The 22267-nt window shown below is 41.4% G+C and overlaps 2 protein-coding genes across 13 annotated transcripts in view; one reads left to right on the plus strand and one right to left on the minus strand.

The window, feature by feature from the left end:
- LOC132396137 (uncharacterized) overlaps positions 1-22267 on the plus strand; it is a 174093-nt gene that overhangs the window by 19035 nt on the left and 132791 nt on the right. The window lies entirely within an intron of this gene.
- rnft1 (ring finger protein, transmembrane 1) overlaps positions 1-22267 on the minus strand; it is a 34993-nt gene that overhangs the window by 12043 nt on the left and 683 nt on the right. For both annotated transcript variants that reach the window (XM_059973633.1, XM_059973632.1), the window contains exons 2-6: positions 18921-19408; positions 11323-11399; positions 10991-11091; positions 8642-8795; positions 1404-1562 (exon numbers count right to left, since the gene is read on the minus strand). In XM_059973633.1, the coding sequence (XP_059829616.1) occupies positions 1404-1562; positions 8642-8795; positions 10991-11091; positions 11323-11399; positions 18921-19335 (906 nt within the window). In that variant the 5' untranslated portion in view covers positions 19336-19408. The remainder of the gene's footprint in view (positions 1-1403; positions 1563-8641; positions 8796-10990; positions 11092-11322; positions 11400-18920; positions 19409-22267) is intronic.

The raw sequence follows: 22267 nt of genomic DNA on the forward strand, positions 1-22267 counted from the left end.
GAACGAGGTATTCGGCACGTCTCTCTCTCTCCCATTTCCTGGGTCTACTGACCCCCCCTCAACTAGTGCTCTTGCGATTCTCACAAAGGAGGGGGCTCCCCGCCCCTTCGGCCCCTCAGAGCTGGTGCATTCATAACAATAGGCAGATGGGTGAAAGCCAGATGGAGGGAAGAGTTAGATTGACCCTAGAGTAGTTAAATGGTTGGTGCAACTCCGTGGGCTGAAGGGTTTGTACTTTGCTGTAATGCTCTATAGAAATTGGGAACTCAGGACAGCAACAGCTGCGTAAATGAGAAGGGTCCAGGCAATTGAAATACAGTAAATTAACAAGAAAGGCCAAAGCAATTAAGCAGGGTGGCAACATAGTTAATAATAACTGGAGTGTGAGAGGAAAGAGCAGAGATACTGTGAGTATACAGGACTATAATACTAAACAGCAACAGTGGGGGAAAATGGTAATGATACAAAATTAAAGGCTCTTCATCTGAATGCAAACATAATTCATAAATAGATAAATGAATGGACATCTTCATAAAGGACTAATTTGGATGGTCAGCAGCAACCAGTTGGGCTAAAAGGCTCATACAGAAACATCAAAGGCCTTGAATGGAAAAATCCTACAAGTTGGTGGATATGGCCCAGTCCGTCATGGGTATAGCTCTCCCCACTATTGAGCACATCGACATGAAACACTGTCATAGGAAAGCAGCATCTTTAGGGACCCCCACTACCCTATTTCTTATGTGCCTTTTACATTCTTAAATCCACAAACTTGGCATGCATCCTCATGAAGAAGCATTGAACGGACAAAATTACTGACTCCCAAGAGGAGATGCCTAACCAAGGCCACTGGGGGGAGAGCAAGCCTGTGTCCTGCCCTATTATTATCCCTCAATCCTCAACCAACATAGGAATCTGTAGGAGCTCCCTGCATTCAAACTGGCTATTACATTTTTAACATCTAACAGTGGCTACATTCCATTGACTGAAAGCATCTAGAATTTGCAAAGGTCACATAAAAAGGGCTTCACTGGAATAAAGGAATGTTTAAAATTCTATATTCTATCTGAAAAATTAAAAAGGACAGTCAACATCCGACTTTCAGTCAAATAACGGATTAAACTGGTATTTACATTCATCACTATCCAGAATATTTAAATCTTCTAAATTATAGAGTATTATATTGCATGATTTGTCCCCTTTTGCATACGGTCTGTAAGTACATTAATAAATTCTATTTTGTTTCTTTATTTTCCTGTAAATGCCTGCAAGAAATTAATCTCAAGGTAGTAAATGGTGACATACCTACGTTGATAATAAATTTACTTTGAACTTTGGAAGATTTGCTTTGTAAATGTTTATCTTCCCTTTACACAAGAAAATAAGCAAATATTTTCCCTTACCTTGAGTATGAGGTAGAATGAACTTAGCAGAATACCCAGAGTCCAGATCAGAGAACCATCTATTTCGTTATTTCCGATCAGATACCAAGACCAAACAGGCATGGGCACCAGAGAGCGGTGAAATTGATTCACTTCTTCAATTACCATGTACCACTGACCCTTATGGGAGAAAGAATTAAAAAAAAACAAAATCAAATTCTGATACCATCACAGTCAGCAACACACACAAACTGCTGATGGAACTCAGCAGGTCAGGCAGCATCAACTGAGGGGAATAAAAAGTTGACACTTCATGCCATCAGGACTGAAACATAAACTGTTTGTTTCTCTCCATAGTTGATGTCTGGCTTGCGGGGTTCCTCTCTAACAGTTTGTGTGTTGCTCCAGATTTCCAGCCTCTGCAGAAGCTCTTGTATTTATGATCTGACACTCTCCCATTGCAACCTTTCTGTAGCCACTTCTCCGTGTTATGTATTGAGCAGTTTGGAGGACTTTTTAAACTCGTTGCCAAAACAAAGGTAATTAAGCTCCACCATTCCAGAGTCTGAAACATACTGCTTCCCAAAGCTGATAAAAAAAATATAAAATAATATGGACACATGTAATATTAAATTATAAGATAATCCAGCACTTGATATATCATGCAGTTTGCAGTGAACAGTGTTAAATGTTTAAGCACGCATTGCATATTGCCCACTACAATATATTTTTAGTATGACAAACTGCAATAGTCCTTTAAGGCTACAGAATACTGTAGGTTGAAATCCACTTGTCATTTACAGAGTGTAACTTGGAAGTTTGAAATATTTAATATTGTGCACAGATGAAAGATACTGATTGTTTACTGTAAGTAAATCATTATTTATTATTACTTAAAAGCTACCGAAACAGCTTTATATAGTTTTATTTTGTTTTTAAGCAGCCAATTGTGATATTAGTGACAATAAATGTTTAACAGGAAACTCATTCGATAAATTAGCTGTTAATCGTACTTGGAATTTTACATGGGTCAAGGTTTTCTAACAGTCTCCATCGGTCTTCCTTTGAGTTATCATTTGCTCAAGATTTAAGATGTTCCAATACATTTCTGCCAATACCACATCCCTAAAATCAGTCAATAAATACTTAGATTTTACAAAAGGAACAAAATAATCAAAGCTTATTGAATATAAATTCTTAAATATCTAATTCCAAAATGTTTTGTGTCTTCATTACTGGTACAGCACATTTATCAGGAAATCTAACCCTAAACTAGAATACAACAGACATCAAGTCTTAGATCTGGTCCCTGCTGACTGTGTTACCCAGTGACTTAGTTCCATCTCCAGCACTCTAAACCTTTTCTATCCATGTACTTATCTAGATGGCTTTTTAAAAAGTTGCTAATGTGTCAATTTCTACCATTGTTTCTGCAGTTTATTCCAAATATACACTACCCTTCACATGAAGGAGCTGCCCCTGATGCCCTTTTTAAATCTCTCACCTCTAATCTTTAAATTTATGCCCTCTCATTTTTAATACCTCCTCCCTTGGAAATGATTACATGCCTGCACCCTGGCTATACCCTTCTTGAATTTTTATACCTTTTCAAAAATCACTCTTCTATCTTCTACATTTTAGGGAATAAAAACCTAATCTATGCAATTTCTCCTTGTAACTCAGGCCCCTAATCCATGAAATATCCTGGTAAATATTTTCTGCATTCTTTCTAGTTTACTAACATCTCTCCTAAAACTGTAGGCAACAATCTGAGTGCAGCCTCACCAACATCTTATATAACTGCACAACTTCTCAACTCCTGTATCTGGTGTCCTGACTGATGATGGCTTGTGTGCCAAATGCCTTCTTCACCATCTTATCTCCCTGCGTCACTGCTTTCGGCCCGGTCCGTCACCTCCCCATCATTGACTACATCTACATAGAGCGCTGTCGCAGGAAAGCAGCATCCAATCTCATAGTCCGCACAATCCAGGTGTGCCCTCTATCACGAGGTGGTACAGGAACCTTAGGACCCACATCAACAATGGACTGTTCCCACAACCTATGGACTCACTTTCAAGGACTCTCATATTCTCAATATTTATTATTATTTTGCTTGTTCTTTTTTGTTTCTTTGCACTTACCGAGAATAGCCCCAAAAATGTATCTTGGGGTTGCATACAATAATATCTGTACTTTGATAATAAATGCACTTTGAACTCTACACTTGCACTCTGTTCTTTAACACTCCCAAGGGCCCTAACATTCACTGCTCAAGTCCTACCCTGGTTTGATCCCCCAAGATGTCTCACATTTATCTGGAATGAAAGCCATGTAATTTTTCATAACCTTCTACAATATCTACACCACCAACTGTTTTAGTATCATCCACAAACTCACTACCCACGCCTTGAGCGTTCACATCCAAATCAAACAAACAACATCCGCAGCATGACTCCTGTGGCACACCACTAGACACAGGCCTCCAGCCTGAGAAACAACCCTCAACCATCACCCTCTGCTCCGACTACTAAACCAATTACAAATCAAAACCATTCTAAATCAAAATTTCAGAATGTGGAGTATATCTGTGATAAGTATAAATGCATTGTTTGCACAAAAGATCAGCAACCAAGAATAATTAGAGAGATAAAGGAACTCTAAAAATGTACTAAACTTAACGGACACCTAACAACCCGATTCCTCCACCTTCACATGATAAAAAATCTCTCAAATCTTCCGCTTGAAATGCCAATTAGAGCCAAGCTAGATTTTTTTTCTGGTCTGAAAGCCATGATACTGGAAACATCTTGGTAATAATCATCCACTTTAATTTCTGCTATGAACTGAAGGACACAACAGATATTTTATAAACTGCTGTAAACACAGAACAATACAGCACAGACCCTTCAGCCCATGATATTGTGCTGACCTTTTAACCTACCCTAAGATCAACTTAATCCTTCCCTCAATGTGGGAGGAAACTTCCATTTTCCTTTCATTCATGTGCCTATCAGAATCAGATTTAATAACATGGGCATATGTTGTGAAATTTGTCATCTTTTGGCAACAGTACAATACATAGTAATACTGGAAAATTGAAATACAGTAAAAAAGTTAAATTAGTATAAAAATAGAAATAAAATAGTAGTGAGGTAGTGTTTCATGGGCTCAATGTCCATTCAGAAAGTTGGCAGGGGGAAGAAGCTGGTCCTGAATCATTGAGAGTCTGCCTTCACCCTCTGTACCTCCTACCTGATGAAAGCAATGAGAGCAAGGCATGACCTGGGTGATGGGAGTCCTTAATGAAGAATGCCATCTTTCCAAGCATGATGGAGCTGACTAAGCTTACAACATTGCAGCTTATTTTGACACCCCCCCGCCCCATACCAGACAGTGATGCAGCCAGTTAGAATGCTATCCATATTACATCTGTAGAAATTTACAAATCTAAGAGTCTTTCACATGTTCCTAATGTATTGGCCTCAACTACTACTCCTGGCAGGGTGTTCTATGCACTTATCACTCTAAAGTCACTCATTTTTGAGATCCCTCCTCCCAACAGTCCAAATTATGCCCCTTTGTATTAGCCAATTCCACCCCGAAAAAAGTCTCTGACTGTCCACTTTATCTATGCCCGTTTACTTACGTAGGTTTTTTTAAGTTACCTGTATGAAGGTGGAAACATTTAAAAGCCAACTGCTCCCTAAATTGCCACATGCCAGAGGTTGCCAAGCAATTTTCTCACTCTTGAATGATAAGGCTAAACAGTGGAACATAAATATCAGACTCAGCTGTAGCACAAACAGTGTCACAAATAAGCTGACAAAGTCTTTGGGAAACATTGTGGTAGCTGTGGTGTGAACACTTGAGACTTAACACCAGCTTCTGTTCTACAGCCTCACTTGTGACATAACAATCCAAACAAATTCACATTTGAAGGCTTGCATTGTGAAGTCACCGAGTACCTTTGAGCACAAGTAGAGATTCAGAGAATCAAAATCAGGTTTATTTTCATGGACATATGCCGCGAAATTTACTGTTTTGTGGCAGCAGTACATTCCAATACATTAAAAAATTATTCTAATTTACAATAAGACATAAAAATGTAGTGCATAAAGTCAGTAAAATAGTGAGGTAGCAGTCATTTGTTTATGGACTATACAGAGATCTGGGGGCATAGGGGAAGAAGCTGCTCTTAAAAAGTTGAGAAACACAAACAAAATGGTGTAGGAACTTAGGAAGCCAGGAAGCATTTAAGGAAAAGAGTAAACAGTTGACATTTCAGGCTGATACCCTTCATTAAGAACTGACGAAGAGTCTTGGCCCAAAGTGTAAACTGTTTACTCTTTTACCACAGATGCTGCCTGGCCTGCTGAGTTCCTCCACCACTTTGTGTGTTGCTTTGGATTTCCAACGTCTGCAGATTTTCTTGTACTTGTGTTCCTAAAATGTTGAGCATGGGTCTTCAGGCTCCTGTACCTCTTCCTTGATAATAGTAATGAGAAGAGGGCATTTCCTGGATGGCAAGGGTGCCTAATGATGGATGCTTGCTTCTTGAGGGATTTTGAATATATCCTCAATGGTGGTTAGGCTAGTGCCAGGGTAAAATTCACTATAGTTACGAGGACCAGTCACAGTTTAGGACTGTTTACCCTAGATCAGTTAAAGTGGTCGAAGGACATTTCATAAGAGGCCATTAATAGGATGAAAGATTTTCATTGAATAAAGAGTGAAAACTTATTCACCGTGACAAGCGGATCAATAACTAGTGGGGCAAGCTTGAAATTCGGTGGCGAATGATCAAGTCAAAGTCAATGAGAAGCTGTTTATCACTTGACTTTCAGGATAAAATTGTAAAGTTGGCAGAAAGAGATATAGAAGAAAGTGAATGATTTGATAAGGCCTGTTGGAAGTGAGTCTGAGATGGCAGAGAACAGAGCCAGGAATAAGTCTGATGCAATGCAGTAAACAGCCTATCACCTCCGCACCATTCCCTTGCAATTACTGCAAATGTAATCTATCCTGATACCTAGAAAAATAAAGTTACACAGCACAGAAATAGGACCCTTGTTCTCCTGCATTTATGCTAATCATACTTTTGATAATCCCACATCTCCCAATGCTTTGCAATACACACAAAATGCTGAAAGAACTCAGCAGGCCAGGCAGCATCTTATGGAGAAAAGTAAGCAGTTGACATTTTGGGTCAAGCCCCTTCTTCGGGACTGGAAAGGAAAGGGAGAAGTCAGACAGGAGGATTTAAACTTCTTCAGGGTAGACTTTCCTTGAAGAGACCTCACAGTATAGTAGTAGAATAACAATCACAAGAAAATCTGTAGATGCTGGAGATCCAAAGCAACACACACAAAATGCTGGAGGAACTCAGCAGGCCGGGCAGCATTGATGGACTACTATAACTACTATGTCGACTCAGGCCTTGGGGGCCGGCGTCGGGCACAATGATGGACTCTCCACTCCTCCCTCCCCCTCATCAGTGTGTTCAGTTCACCTACATTATCTGCATTGCTATCCTCTAGGAGTGTGATGACCATAGTCTTGGGAGGGCGCCCAGGGTTGTTCCTCCCATGCTTGAGCTCCCATGTGATGGCCAGGCTGGCAAGTAGCTCAGGGTGGCGTAGACAGTGGCCCGCTAATTGCAGTCTTCTCGCCTCAATTTTAGTAGTGAGCATCGGTAGGTTGTCATAGAGATCGACGTTCATCATGTGCTGTTACCGACGTTCGTTATGTGCTGTTACTGACATTCGTTATGTGCTGTTACCAACTCACGTCAAGAGCCATCCCGAGCATTCATGTATAGCAACCATCTAGTGACTCTCGCATGGTCTTTGTGAGTATTCATGTCTCGCAACCGTATGTGAGAATGGACTCTATGACTGCTATGAAGATCCTCTTTTTGAGCCCTCTGACCAGGTTCAACCTCCAGATTTCCTTCATGTCGTCCATAGCCTTCCACGTCAGCTCCTTCCGTATCTTTATGCCCTTCTCCAAACTCATCATTCTTGACCTGAGGTACTTGTAATCTAAGGCTCTCTTAATGGCATCATTCTTTACTGTCTTGAGAGTACCTTCGACAAAGTTGAATGCCATGTACTCTGTCCTTTTAGCATTTAGGTGAAGTCCAACTTTGTTGAACTCAATTTCCACTTTTGTAAGTAGCTGCTGTGCTTCCTCCATCTGGTCAGAGAGCAGGACTATGTCACCTGCAAAATCGAGATCTATGAGCTTAACTGGTTTGTCCTGGTCTTATGGTAAAACCAAGCTTGTTATGATCTTTGGTAGCTTGATGTAGAGCGAAATCAAGGACAATTATAAAGATGTAGGATGCCAGTGTCCCCTTGCAGTACACCAGCTAGGAGCTGGAACACTGCTGTTTCTCCATCTGGTGATACAACTTTCGCCATGGTCTTGGTATAGCTGGACTCTATTGCTCTCAGTAGATGGTCTGGGACTCCATAAGCTTTCAGGATCTTCAGCATTTTACCTCGGTGAATGGAGTCAAAAGCTTTGTGAAAATCGATGAAAATAAGCACAGCTGATAGGTTTTCTTGACTTCCTCAATGATTCTACGGAGAGCAAGTATTTGCATTACTGTTGTGCGCTTCTGCTGAAAACCATTCTGATTGAATCTCAGCTTAGGGGCGATAGCGGTGTGAATCCTGTTCAAGAGCATCAAGATGCAGGTCACCTGATACTGCAGTAGTTATTCGTCTTTGTGACGGATCCAGACTTGGGGACAGGGATGATGTTTGAGAGTGACCACTGTTCTGGTCTGTCGCCTTTCATCAGTGCCGTATTACATATGTCCAGCAAGATGTTGTCCAGGTCACAGTTCTTAAGGACATCTGGTGGTATCCCACCTGGTCCAGCACTCCTGCCCTGTTTGAGTGCATATTTAACCTTCTTCAATTCCTAAATGGTGAATGGGCTGTCATCAATGTCGACTTGCGTTAGTATTGTGGGCATGTCCTCTTCTTCTTCCATGATCGTTGGAGGGCATCAATGGAAGTGAATAGATAGTCAACATTTTTAAGGCTTGGAAAGGAAGAGGAGAAGTCCCTATGCTTTGACCGAATACTCTTCCTGATACCTCTTAAGTGATGTTACTGTGCCTGCTGCCATCACCTCCTCCAAACATCTTTGCATGAAAAATTTAAATGGAAGAATTTAAAACTTACACAGAAAAGTTGCCGACTTTAAAATTCAGACTCTGAACTACCTCAAACTAGTACACCTACCCTCAATTTGAATGACATCAGTGATGAAGGCATTAATAGGACAAGGCACTTGAATCCCATAGAAAGAAACTTCAATATGAAGTCTGCAGTTCCCACGATCCACAATGCATCCCAAAATCCAATAGGATCAACAGAGGGATGAATAAAGATTAAACTGCAAAAGGAAAGAAATAAGTTTAAGATTTCTCAAATACCATTCACACTGAACTTAGAGGAATAACTAAAACAGTCAAAAGAATAACTTAGTTGTTTGTAACAGGAATGAATCCAATCAAGTCACCAATTCAGTATGTCAAAGTTCTTGCAATCTATTGCCTTTGGGTTCTTTTTGTAAAAATTAATTAAATATATTAGGTTCCCTCTAAGCATGAAGAACCTGTTATCTGCAATCTTGGCTAAAATTCTCATAGCTAACCCCCAAGCAATTTTATTTTGCCCTGGGACAGTTTTCAATGCTACTTTATTCGGTACAGGAGTGAAACCTGGCGTGGTCTTTGCTGCTGTAGCACTGCCACTTCAAGATTTAATGTGTTGTGTATTCAGAGATGCTCTTCTGCTCATCACTGTTGTAATACTTGATTACTTGGGCTACTGTAGCCTTCCAGTCAGCTTGAACTAGTCTGGCCATTCTCCTCTGACCTCTTATTAACAAGGCATCTTCACCCACAGAACTGCCAGTCACTGGATTTTTTTTTGTTTCTCACACTAATCCCAGTGAACTGCAGAGACTGCTCTGTGTGAAAATCCCAGATCAGCAGTTTGAGGTATTCAAACCACCTAGTTTGGCACCAACAATCATTACACAGGTCAAAGTCACTTAGATCTCATTTCTTCCCCATTCTGATGTTTGGTCTGAACAACAACAGAATATGCTTTTATGCTGTCACATAGTTGGCTGATTAAATATTTGCATAAAGTGCATGTCATATGTGATCTGATAACATATCACACCTAGCCTGAGGGTTGAATGGCCTATTCCTGTACTCAAAGTGAAATTATATTTGGCACCAAAGGTTATGAATAGATATTGTTTAGATATGAATGATAAACAAGTTTTTTTAATTGAAAGGAACAAAATTCTCTGTGTCCCATTTGTTAGCATGCTGAGGATCAAAAACCTATGATTCATCCATTGTGACTGAGATCGGTGGGAGGTCATAAACACTGCAGAGCTGCAGTTGAATGGTGTTAATGGATGTGAAATGACATCAGCAAAAGTTTGGGTTTGAATCATGACTGTAAGAGCTCACTGATTTGAAATAGGAACAGAAATAACTAGAAGACTGAGCAGTGCCGATCTCTGAATTGTTTGAAACTGTTAGTTAAGTTAGTTACTTAAACCACCTTGTCCGGCAGCACCAATCATTCCATGGTCATACTCACTTGGATCACATTTCTTCCCTATTCTGATATTTGGTCTGAACAACAACTGAACCTCTTAACCAGTCTTTTATATATTCAACTACTACCACACGATTGACTGATTATTTACATTAACAAGGTGTACACATGTAATAGACACTTTAATGATCCCAAAGGAAATTACAGTAGTATTACAAGTGTACAGATACAATATATTGAGGAAGTAGATGCATTGGTCATGACATCTATGTGGTTGGACCAGGAATGGCTATTGGTGACGTTACTTCCAGGAACTTTCAAGCTCTCATCCCACTCAACCTCAACACCATTGGTGTAGACAGAAGCATGTGTAACGCCACACCCCCCACCATGAAGTAAGTAACCAATTCTTTTGCTTTGCTGACATTGAGGGAAAGGCTGGTGTCATGACACCATGTTAGTGAGTTCTCCATCTCCTTCCTATATTCCAATTCATCATTATTAAAGCATTCGGCCCACAACAGTGGTATCATCCGCAAACTTGTACATGGAGTTAGAGCAGGATCTGGCCATGCTGTCATGAGTGTATAGGGAAAAGAGTAGGGGTCTGAGGACTTGGAGCACCAATGTTTAGAATAATTGTGGGGAAGGTGTTGCTATTGCCTATCCCAGAGGTGGCCTGTCCTGCAGCTGGTGGTATTTGGATTTGAGGAAGTGGGAAACTTGTCTTGTTCAGTTCCATTGTTGCTGTTTTTTGCTGCTTGTGTTGTGTTGAACATTGTGGACATGCTACAATGGCACCAGAATGTGGTGTGCTGATTGTTAAAACACGTCCTTGAGTGTGTTGATGTTGATGCAAATGACACATTTCACTGTATGTTTTGATGTGCATGTGATAAAGAAATCCGAATCCGAAATGCAAACAAGAGAATTGCGTTGTATCTGCTACCCACACAAGTGCAAAGATGTCTCCAGCCTTTTTCTTGTTCTAATTTTTATAAAACATACCAGTAGAAGAGTGACTGGGACTGGAAAGTGTCGTAGAGGAGAAGGGTAGAGGCTGTTAGAAATCCAAGCAACCAGCCACACTGTAATATAGAGCGGCGCTCCTGAAATAAAAAAAAAGAATAGTCTCATTCAGTTTGAACCAGCACAGTTCAAGAATATCATCAGTCATCAATATCTCTGAAATTTGAGTGTATTTGCTAGGTAACTAAGAAGGGAATTAGGGATAAATGAATAATGACAACTTATGCAGATTAACTTTGGAATACGGTGATACATTCAGAGGCAAAAGGAAGTTAAGAGGTGGAAACAATTTTAAATATAAAGCAACCTACCTGCAGGAAGACTTGATTTATAATTATCCTGTTTGCATACAGGAAAGTTATCCACAATCCAACACCAACTGCAATACCTAACAGAACAAATAACAGTAAATAAGTGAACAAGTATCATTTTTTGTGTTATTTATTTAATTGGGTTCTCTTCACCTACTTTTAGGACGCGTGAAAATCCGATCACATTTTAGGCCATATTTATACAGAAACAGAAAATTCAACAGGGTTCACAAACTTTCTAGCACCACTGTATGGAGATGAATGGCTGAAACCCTCCTTCAGGATACAGTGGCCCCTTTATTAGGCACCCCTGCATCTGATAAAGTGGCCACTGAGTGTATGGTTGTGGCTTTCTACTGCTGTAACCCATCAAATTCATGGTTTGACATGTTGTTCATTCAGAGACACTCTTTGCACATCACTGTGGTAACATGTGGTTATTTGAGTTCTTGACAGCTTGAACCTGACTGGCCATTCTCGCTGACCTCTCTCATTAACAAGACATTTTCACCTACAGAACTCCTACTCATTGTATGCTTTTTGTTTCTCGCACCACTCTCTGTAAATTCTAGAGACTATTGTGCGTGAAAATCCCAGCAGATCAGCAGTTTCTGGGATCACCCTGTCAGCACCAACAATCATTCCATGGTCAAAGTCACTTAGATCACATTTCTTCCCATTCTGACGTTTGGTCTGAACGACAACTGAACCTCTTGATGACATCTGTGTGCTTTTATGCACCGAGTTGCTACCACATGATTGGCTGATTAGATATTTGCATGAACAAGCAGGTGTACAGGTACCAAATGAAGTGGTCACCGAGTATTATACATGTATTTATAGTAAACCACTGCTCTGTCTGTGTGGCACAGGGGGATATATGTGACACTATTCAAAGCAAATACTTACAAGTGACCTGTCCAATATTTATTTTTCATATCAACAACCTTAATTAATCCTGTTCAGTTCCAGCAGCATTTTATGCTTTGCTCTGGTCATCAAACTGTTCATACATCGGGGCAAAAAAAAGTGCTTCTACAACTGAAAGACTCATTAACTACAAGTTAAAATGGTAGCCCAAGAACATGGCGATGTTATGCTTAATACAAAAATATATAGAATGCTGTGAGCAGCCAGCCAACTGATGTAAATTGCACTTTTTACTAAATACGCCCAATCCTGGCTGTTGAGAACTGATTGTTATAAACAATCAAACTCAAGCAATTAAAGTCACCAAGCAGGGAGTTTCTCAAGGGTGACTTGGACACTACAAAGGGCAGGATTTCACAGTGCCACCCATTTTAATTTTACTTCCCACTCCCATTCCGACATGTCAGCCCATGAACTCCCCTACCACAACGATAAGGCCACACTCAGGTAGGAACAACATCTCATTTTGTCTGGATAGTCTCCGACCTGACGGCATGAATATTAATTTCTCCAGCTTCTGGTAATTTCTCCCGCCCTCCTCATCTTTCTTTTCTATTTCCCCATTCTGTTTCACACTAAGCACTTCTTTCCTCCTCACCTGCCTATCACCTCCCTCTGATGTCTCCCCCCCACCCTTTCCCTTTCCCCCACATCCACCCTCTTCTCCTGTCAGATTCCTTCTTTAGTCCTTTACCTTTTCTACCCATCACCTCCCAGCTTCTTCCTTCATACCCCCTTTCCCCTCACCCGGTTTCACCTAGCATCTGCCAGCCTGCACACTTTCCCCTCTGCCTAACCTTTTAATCCTTTTCCAGTCCTGATGAAGGGTCTCGGCCAGAAATGTCAACTGCTTATTCCCCTCCATAGGTCCTGTCTGATCTATAGAATTCATCCAGCATTTTGTGCATTGCATTGGACTCGTCAAGTTCGTGATAATACTGTAGAGAATGAATTCCTGGAGTGCCAATAGGATGACTTTCTTGACTAATAGACCAGTGCTCTAGTGGTGGAACCAATTAGGGAATAGATCCTCTTAGATTCAGTGTTGTCTAATGAGAAAGGATTAATTAGCAGTCGTGTTGTTCAAATCCTCTTGGGAAAGAGCAACCATAATGAGAGAATTCTTCATTTGGACAGATAGTGACAGCATGGATTCTGAAGTAGATAGCACAGACAGTCACAGTATTTTTCACTGTGTAGCAGGATCTAACACGAGATGATATAGGTTTAAGGCGAGGGGAAACATTTAAAGGGGTTCTGTGAAGCAAGCTTTTCTCCTACATAATGAGCTGCCAGAGGAAGTGGAACAGGTGCATACAATTAGAACTGTTAAAAGACATTTGGACATGTTCATACAGAGAAAGTGGTTAGGAAGATACAAGCCAAATGAAGATTAAAAAGGACCAACTTAAATCGGCACCTTGGCCAACATGGACACTTCAGGCTAAAGGGCCTGCTTCTGTGTTGCATAAGAAGCTAAGAACTAGGAGCAGGAGACAACTATCTGACCCATTGAGTCTGCTCTTCCACTCAATAAGATCATGGCTGATCTAGCCATGGACTCAGCTCTACCTACCTGCCTTTTCCCAGTAACCCTTAATTGCCTTGCTAAGCAAAAAAAAACCTATTCAATTGTCTTAAATTAATTTAGTAAGGTGGCCTCTACTGCTTTCCTGAGTAGAGAATTACACTTTGACCAGGACTCTGAATATAAAGGCCCTGGTTATAGGAATGGGTGGATACAGCCTAGTCCATCACAAACAAGCCCCTCCCCAACAGTGAGCACATTTACAAGGAATGCCGCCTAAAGAAAGCAGTGTCCATCATCAAGGACCCCACCATCCAGGCCATGCTCTCTTCTTGCTGCAACCACTGGGAAGGAGCCACAGCAACTTCAAGTCCCACAACACCAGGTTCAGGAACAGTTATGACCCTTCAACCATCAGGTTCCTGAACCAGAGTGGATAACTCCACTCAACACTGAACTGATTCTGCAACATGTAGACTTACTTTCAAGGCATCTACAACTCATGTTCTCAGTATTTTTACATAGATCACAGAAATCTGTAGCAGATTACAGGCCCTTTGGCCCACAATGTTGTGCTGACCATGTAACCTCCTCTAGAAACTGCCTAGAATTTCCCTCCAGCAAAGCCCTTTATTTTTCCAAGCTCCATGTACCTATCCAACAGTCTCTTAAAAGATCCTATTGTATCTGCCTCCACCACCGTTGCTGGCAGTGCATTCCATGCACCCATCACTCTGTGGAAAAACTTAACCTCTGACATCCCCCTTGTACCTACTTCTAAGCACCTTTAAACTATGCCCCCTGGTGTTAGCCATTTCATCCCTGGGAAAAACTCTCTGGCTATCCACATGATCAGTGCCTCTCATCATCTTATACACCTCTGTCAGGTCACCTCGCATCATTGTCACTCCAAGGAGAAAAGGCCAAGCTCACTCAGCCTATTCTCATAAGTCATGCTCCCCAATCCAGGCAACATCCTTGTAAATCACCTCTGCACCCTTTCTACGGTTTCCACATCCTTTCTGTAGGGAGGCAACCAGAACTGAGCATAGTACTCCAGTGGGGTCTGATCAAGGTCCTATATAGCTGCAACATTACCTCTCAGCTCCTAAACTCAATCCCACGATTGATGAAGGCCAATGCACTGTATGCCGCCTTAACCACAGAGTCAACCTGTGCAGCTGCTTTGAGTGTCCTATGGACTCGGACCCCAAGATCCCTCTGATCCTCCACACTGCCACAAGTCTTTACATTAATACAGTATTCTGCCATCATATTTGACCTACCAAAATGAGCCACTTCACACTTATCTGGATTGAACTCCATCTGCCACTTCTCAGCCCAGTTTTGTATCCTATCAATGTCCCACTGTAACCCCTGACAGCCCTCCTCACTATCCATAACACCCCCAACCTTTGTGTCATCAGCAAACTTACTAACCCATCCCTCCACTTCCTCATCCAGGTAATTTATAAAAATCACAAAGAGAAGGGGTCCCAGAACAGATCCCAGAGGCACACCACTGGTCACTGGCACAACCTGCCTTTAACAAAGCCATGCTGACTATTCCTAATCATATTATGCCTCTCCAAATGTTCATAAATCCTGACTCTCAGGATCTTCTCCATCTTACCAACCACTGAAGTAAGACCCACTGGTCTATAATTTCCAGGGCTATCTCTACTTCCTTTCTTGAATAAGGGAGAAACATCTGCAACCCTCCAATCCTCTGGAATCTCTCTCGTCCCCATTGATGATGGAAAGATCATCACTAGAGGCTCAGTAATCTCCTCCCTTGCCTCCCACAGTAGCCTGGGGTACATCTCATCTGGTCCCGGTGACTTATCTAACTTGATGCTTTCCAAAAGCTCCAGCATATCCTCTTTCTTAATATCTACATGCACAATCTTTTCAGTCTGCTACAAGTCATCCCTACAATTGCCAAGATCTCCTTTGGTTCCATAAACACTTTTCCACTGTCACACTTGATAAGACGCACTTAATCCTGTCTGCCAAGGCCTTCTCATGGCCCTTTCTTTCTTAAGCTCTTCTTTTCTTCTTGACTAGATTTACAACAGCCTTTGAACACCACGGTTCCTGTCTTCCCTTGTCTCATTGGAACAAACCTATGCAGAGCTCCATGCAAATATCCCCTGAACCTTTGCCACATTTCTTCCATACATTTCCCTGAGAACATCTGTTTTCAATTTATGCTTCCAAGTTCCTGCCTGATAGCCTCATATTTCCTCTTACTCCAATTAAACGCTTTCCTAACTTGTCTGTTCCTATCCCTCTCCAATGCTATGGTAAAGAAGATGAATTGTGATCACTATCTCCAAAATGCTCTCCCACTCAGATCTGACACTTGACCAGGTTCATTTCCCAATACCAGATTAAGTACAGCCTCTCCTCTTGTAGGCTTATCTACATATTGTGTCAAGAAACCTTCCTGAACACACCTAACAAAATCCACCCCATTTAAACCCCTCACTCTAGGGAGATGCCAATCGACATTTGGGAAATTAAAATCCCCCACTAGAACAACCCTGTTGTTACTGAACCATTCAGAATCTGTCTCCCTATCTGCTCAATGTCCCTGTTACTACTGGGTGGTCTATAAAAAACACCCAGTAGAGTTATTGACCCCTTCCTGTTCCTAACTTCCACCCACAGAGACTCCGTAGACAATCCTTCCATGACTTCCTCCTTCTCTGCAGCCATGACACTGTCTCTGATCAGCAGTGCCATGCCCCAACCTCTTTTGCCTCCCTCCCTGTCTTTTCTGAAGCATCTAAAGCCTTGCACTCTAAGTAACCATTCCTGCCCCTGAGCCACCCAAGTCTCTGGAATGGCCACAACATCATAGCTCCAAGTACTGATCCACGCTCTAAGCTCATTCACTTTGTTCATTATACTCCTTGCGTTAAAACAGACACATCTCAAACCACTGGTCTGAGTCCGTCCCTTCTCTATCACCTGCCTATCCTCCCTCTTGCCCTGTCTCCAAGCTTTCTCTATCTGTGAGCCAACTGCTCTTCCTCCGCCTCTTCATTTCAGTTCCCACCCCCCAGCAATTATAGTTTAAACTCTCCCCAATAGCCTTAGCAAACCTTCCCGCCTTTTTGCACAGGTCACACCTGCCCCAAAAGAGGCCCCAATGACCCAGAAATCTGAATCCCTGCCCCCAAGGGGACAACATTTGCAATCCTCTGACCCTCCAGTACTTCTCCCATCCCTAGCTCAGCAATCTACTCCCTCGCTTCCCACAGTAGCCCGGGGTATACCTTGTCCCGACCTGGCGATTTATCTATCTTAATACTTTTCAAGAACTCCAGAACTCTTTCTTAATGTCTATATGCTCCAGCATTTCAGTCTGCTGCAAGTCATCCCCACGATTGCCAAAGTCCTTTTCCCTGATGAACACTGAAGCAAAGTATTCATTAAGTACCTCCGCTACCTCCTCTGACTCCATGCACACACTTTCATTATCGCACCCAATTGGTCCTATTCTCACATGACTGATCCTCTTGCTCTTCACATACTTGTAGAATGCCATGGGGTTTTCCTTAATCCTGCTCACCAAGGCCTTCTCATAGCCCCTTCTGGCTCTCCTAATTTCAATCTTAAACTCCTTCCTGGAAACCTTGTAATTTTGTAGAACTCCTTTAGTACCTAGTTTCTCGAATCTTTGATAAACTTTTCTTCTCAAACAGATTTTTCACATCCTTTGTACACCATGGTCTTTTACCCTATCCTTTCCCTGCCTCAATGGAACATCCCTGAACATCTCCTACATTTCTGCCATACATTTCCGAGAACATCTGCTCCCAAGTTCCTGCCTAATCGCATATTTCCCCCTACCCCAATTACATGTTTTCCCAAACTGTCTGCTCCTATCCCTCTGCAGAACTATGGTAAAGGAGACAGAATTGTGATCACTTATTTGCAACATCTGCCTTCTTTTGCACACTGGTCATATGTCAGCCTTTCTTTATGTAGTTTTCCATAAATTCTACTGTTTCTGTACATGCCTACAAGAAAGTGAATCTCAAGGTAGTATATGGTGAAATATATCTACTTTGATATTAAATTTACTTTGACTTTGGATACAAATATAGTATGAGGGAAGAGTTGTCTCAGCCATAAGGGGCAAATAGCAAACATTTAAAGACAGCATGGATGAACTCAAGTGGTTATGCAAGTCTGGCTTGTAACTAAAGACCAATAATCTTCTACAGATATACTGTTGAAAATATCTTGACTGGGTGCATCACAATCTGGTATGACAATTTAATGCACAATAACACAAAAACTGTAGAGAGTAGTGGACTCTGCCCAATATATCCCAGCCACACCTCGCCTCCTCTAATAGTAATTACAAGAGGCGCTGCCTCAAGAAGGCAAAGTCCAAAGATCCCTGCAATCTGGGCCACGCCATCTTCTTGTATCTACCATTAGGCAGGAGATACCGAAGCATTAAGTCCCACACCACCAGGTTCAAGAATAGCTACTTCCCTTCAACCATTAGTTCTTGAAGCAATCAGCAAAATCCTTAACACTACAGTTTAGTAACACCTTACACTGACACTAAAGAGACAGCCAGTGAAATAAGGAGGGACACTCATTGAATGCTGGCAAAGTGAAAACTAAAAGGTATTCAAACCAGAAAGGAATCACACATCAGTACAGGAAGCAGAGTCGGACAATTGTATTGAAGACATGATGGGATCAGACACTATGTTATTGAATGACTTGCAGGCTCCAACTGCCCTACTCCTGCTTCTTATCCACTACAAACTGTTTAGTCCTATACTCAATGACCACTTCATTAAGTACTTTGAATCAGCAACTGTACTTTCCCCTCAGAAATGCTGTTCAACCTGCTGTTCCTCCAACAGAACTTTTCTCTAATAGTCTCGGAGGCCCAATTTAATCATTAGTTATAACTGTGGACTCAAAAAAAAAATTGATTAAACAAAAACTGAAAACTGTGGAAGTCCCTACAAAAATTACCACCCACCAGAGGAGTTATGGGACAATACTTAGAATCTCAGGGCTTCAATTTTTTTTAAAAAAATCAATGTTGCATTCATTTTTTTCTAAAAACAATAGTTAGAAGCTCATGAAATATTTCTCATACCTAAAGCATGCTGAAAAATCAGTTTGGCACAAATGATGATAATATATGGGAGACTCTTCTGAAGCCAGAGTAAGATGTACCGAAGTTCTGAGATTGAGCTTGAGTTGGCTTCCCTTTCATCCAGTTCCGATCTCTCTCCCGCAGGCCTCTCCGCCCTAGCATGAGAATGCAAGTCTGAGTGCAAATGTGAATGGGAAGTTCTTGCATTCTGGGATCCTGTTCCAAGTCGCCTGCTCGTTTCTTCAGGCACATCCATCTGAACTTGAACAAATTCTTTGGAAGGGCGTGACCCGCTCTCTGGAGTCCCAACAAACAACTCAGGATGCGAAACTGCACTTTCCCCTGCTGTTCCGGTTTGTGGCTGCATGTGGGGTTGGCTGGTACCAGTGTGTACAGTGACGAATTCCTCCTGCATTTCAGATCCTACTGACTGGCTGTCCTGGAACCCCGGCCTGTGCAGAGTTTCAAAGCTCTTGCTTGAGTGTCTCCTATAAAATTAAAATCAAGTCATTGATGAAATTAACGCAACAGGAAACTTGACAATTTAACTGGAGAGAGAAAAAAAACTCTGGATATGCTCACAAGATTCTGCAGATGCTAGACAAAAAAGTCATGGCCCAAAACATTGACTGTTTATTCCCCCCTCCACAGGTGCTGCCTGACTTCGAGTTCCTCCAGCATTTTGTGTGTTACTCCAGATAAGCTACTTCCTTTCATGTCTACTGCCTAGAAGGCAGCTACCTGGCATCTTCACACACTTTCAAATGGTTTCTAGGGAGCACGAGTGACACCCCAGGGCATGGCTTCTCCTTTCATAGAGAGGACAAGTCATCTAATTAGTATGTCTGTCACAAGGTTGATACAAAATTCAATGTTGTCTTTATTATTGTTATCCATATTCTAGTCAGACCCCAAATGGCAGCAATCTTAGGAGCACTGATGTGCAGAGGGATCTCAGCTTGCTTGCCTTCGTAGGCCAGGGAACTGAGTAGGAGAGATGGAACCTGATGCTGTAGTTGACCAAAAAAAAAACACATTAGTTAGACTAGACGGGGAGTATTGCGTATAATTCTGGTTGCCAACCTACAGAAAGGACATGGTAGCAATAGAAAGTACAGAAAAGATTCACTAATTATGTGTTGCCAGGAATAGGGAACTGTAGTTATAAGGACATTTATTCTCAATGGATTTTGAGAGACTGAAGTGCAACATTTTAGAAGATTATAAAATAATGGGCAAGGAGTATAGACTGAGAGACTTTTTCCCAGTGTACAGGGAATCCGTAGCAGCATCTGCATGGAAGAAAGGCCTGGCAATTGACTTCTGTAACTTGCTACAAAAACCCTATGGACAACTACACTATTGATGATGATTCGACATCAATAACAGCAACAGAGAATCTAGAATTAGAAGGCACGGGTTTAAGGCAAAAAGGAAGGTATTTAAAAGATATCCGAGGGGCAATTCCACACCCCATCCTCCCCTCCCCCCCCCCCCCCCACATGCACATAGGGTGGTGAATGTCTGAAACAACTTCCAGGAGGTGGTAGAAGCAGAGACAATTACAACACTTAGACAGATAACTGGGAAAAAAAAGGCATAAATGGACAAGAACCTAATGCAGGAAAATGAGACGACCTGTAAATGGGCATCATGGTTGGTATGAACAAGATAGGTAAAAAGGGCCCATTTCTGCACTTTACAATTCAATGACTCTCCAATTACAGATGTCCTATCAAAATAAAACTGTGCTCTCATGTACAGTATTAATCCATTTAGCTGTTTTTAATAAAACCATAAAGCTTTTTTATGCTTTGGCTCAAAATAGACAATTTCACCTCACTCGAGTAGAAGACCAGTAATTACCAAAAATAGGTTAAGTGCTTACTTCAAAATCATCTTGTTATTTATAGATGAGGGAGCCTGCTATGCTCACTTCAATGTTCTGCGGTACAGTGTTCACCAATCAAACTAGCTCACCAGCTACACAGCCTATTGTAGCTGAGTTTGTTTATTATTTTATTTGTGGAGATATAGTTCAGAAAGAGCCACATCTCCCAACAATACCCAATTTAACCCCAACCTAATCACAGGACCAATTAACTTACTAACCAGTAAGTTTTTGGACTCAAGTCAAGTCACTTTTTAATTGTCATTTTGACCATAACTGCTGGCACAGTACACAGTAAAAACGAGACAATGTTTTTCAGGACCATGGTGCTGCATGAAACAGTACAAGAACTACATTGAACTACGTAAAAACAACACAGAAAAAAAAAACTACACTAGACTACAGACCTACCCAGGACTGCATAAAGTGCACAAAATATTGCAGGCATTACAATAAATAATAAATAAGACAATAGGCACAGTAGAAGGCAGTAAGTTGGTGTCAGTCCAGTCTCTGGGTATTGAGGAGTCTGATGGCTTGGGGAAGAAACTATTACGTAGTCAGGTTGCGAGAGCCCAAATGCTCTGGGTGCCTTTTCCCAGATGGCAGGAGGGAGAAGAGTTTGTATGAAGGGTAGTATGTGTATGGGAAGAAATCAGAATAGCAGGAGAAAACCCACGCATTTCACCGGGAGGGCATACAAAATTCTTAGAAGATGCCTCAGTACTCTTGACGCCCCAACTGCAATAGCGTCACACTAACCGCAACGCTACCATGGTGGCCCCAAAAGAGTTCCTTCTCTTTTACTAAGAGCTCCTCTGCAACAGCTAAGAATCAATGCCCGGTTCTAATGGATCAACTTAATACACCACATACATTTACGTGTAAGAAATTTGCTGTGGTGCATTGGCATGACATGCAACAAAAAAACTTTCAATAATTCTAAAGAATAAAGAATCATATAAGAGGTTAAAGAAAGATATGGAATAAAATGTGCATATATATAAATATCAGCATGTATTTACAATGTAAACATTATAAAAACTGGTTTAAAGTGTTAACAGTACAGTGACTGAGGAATAGATAGTGGGTTGATCAGAGGAAGAAATTTAAGATGTATTTTGTTTTAATAGCACTATGGTACCTTCCAGAGGAGAGCATTTGGAAAAGGCAGTTAGCAGGATGGGTAGCTTCATAATGATTTTTCCCATCTACTTTTTTGTCTTGACCATAGACAAGTCCTGCAGTGATGGTAAACACCTGCCAATGATTTTTTTTTCTCTGCCTACCTGACAGTTCACCGTAGTTTTCATATATCGTGAGGGGATGCTACTCTAATGATTCTTGGATGAGGCAAATTTCAGATACACAGTTACAATGGAAAACATGGTCTGGTTCCCCTTGGAGGAAAGGCAGATGACAGAAGCTGCAACGGGATGTTCAACTTATAACAAGT

The sequence above is a fragment of the Hypanus sabinus genome, chromosome 6 (assembly GCF_030144855.1).
Source record: "Hypanus sabinus isolate sHypSab1 chromosome 6, sHypSab1.hap1, whole genome shotgun sequence".
Taxonomy (NCBI): domain Eukaryota; kingdom Metazoa; phylum Chordata; class Chondrichthyes; order Myliobatiformes; family Dasyatidae; genus Hypanus; species Hypanus sabinus.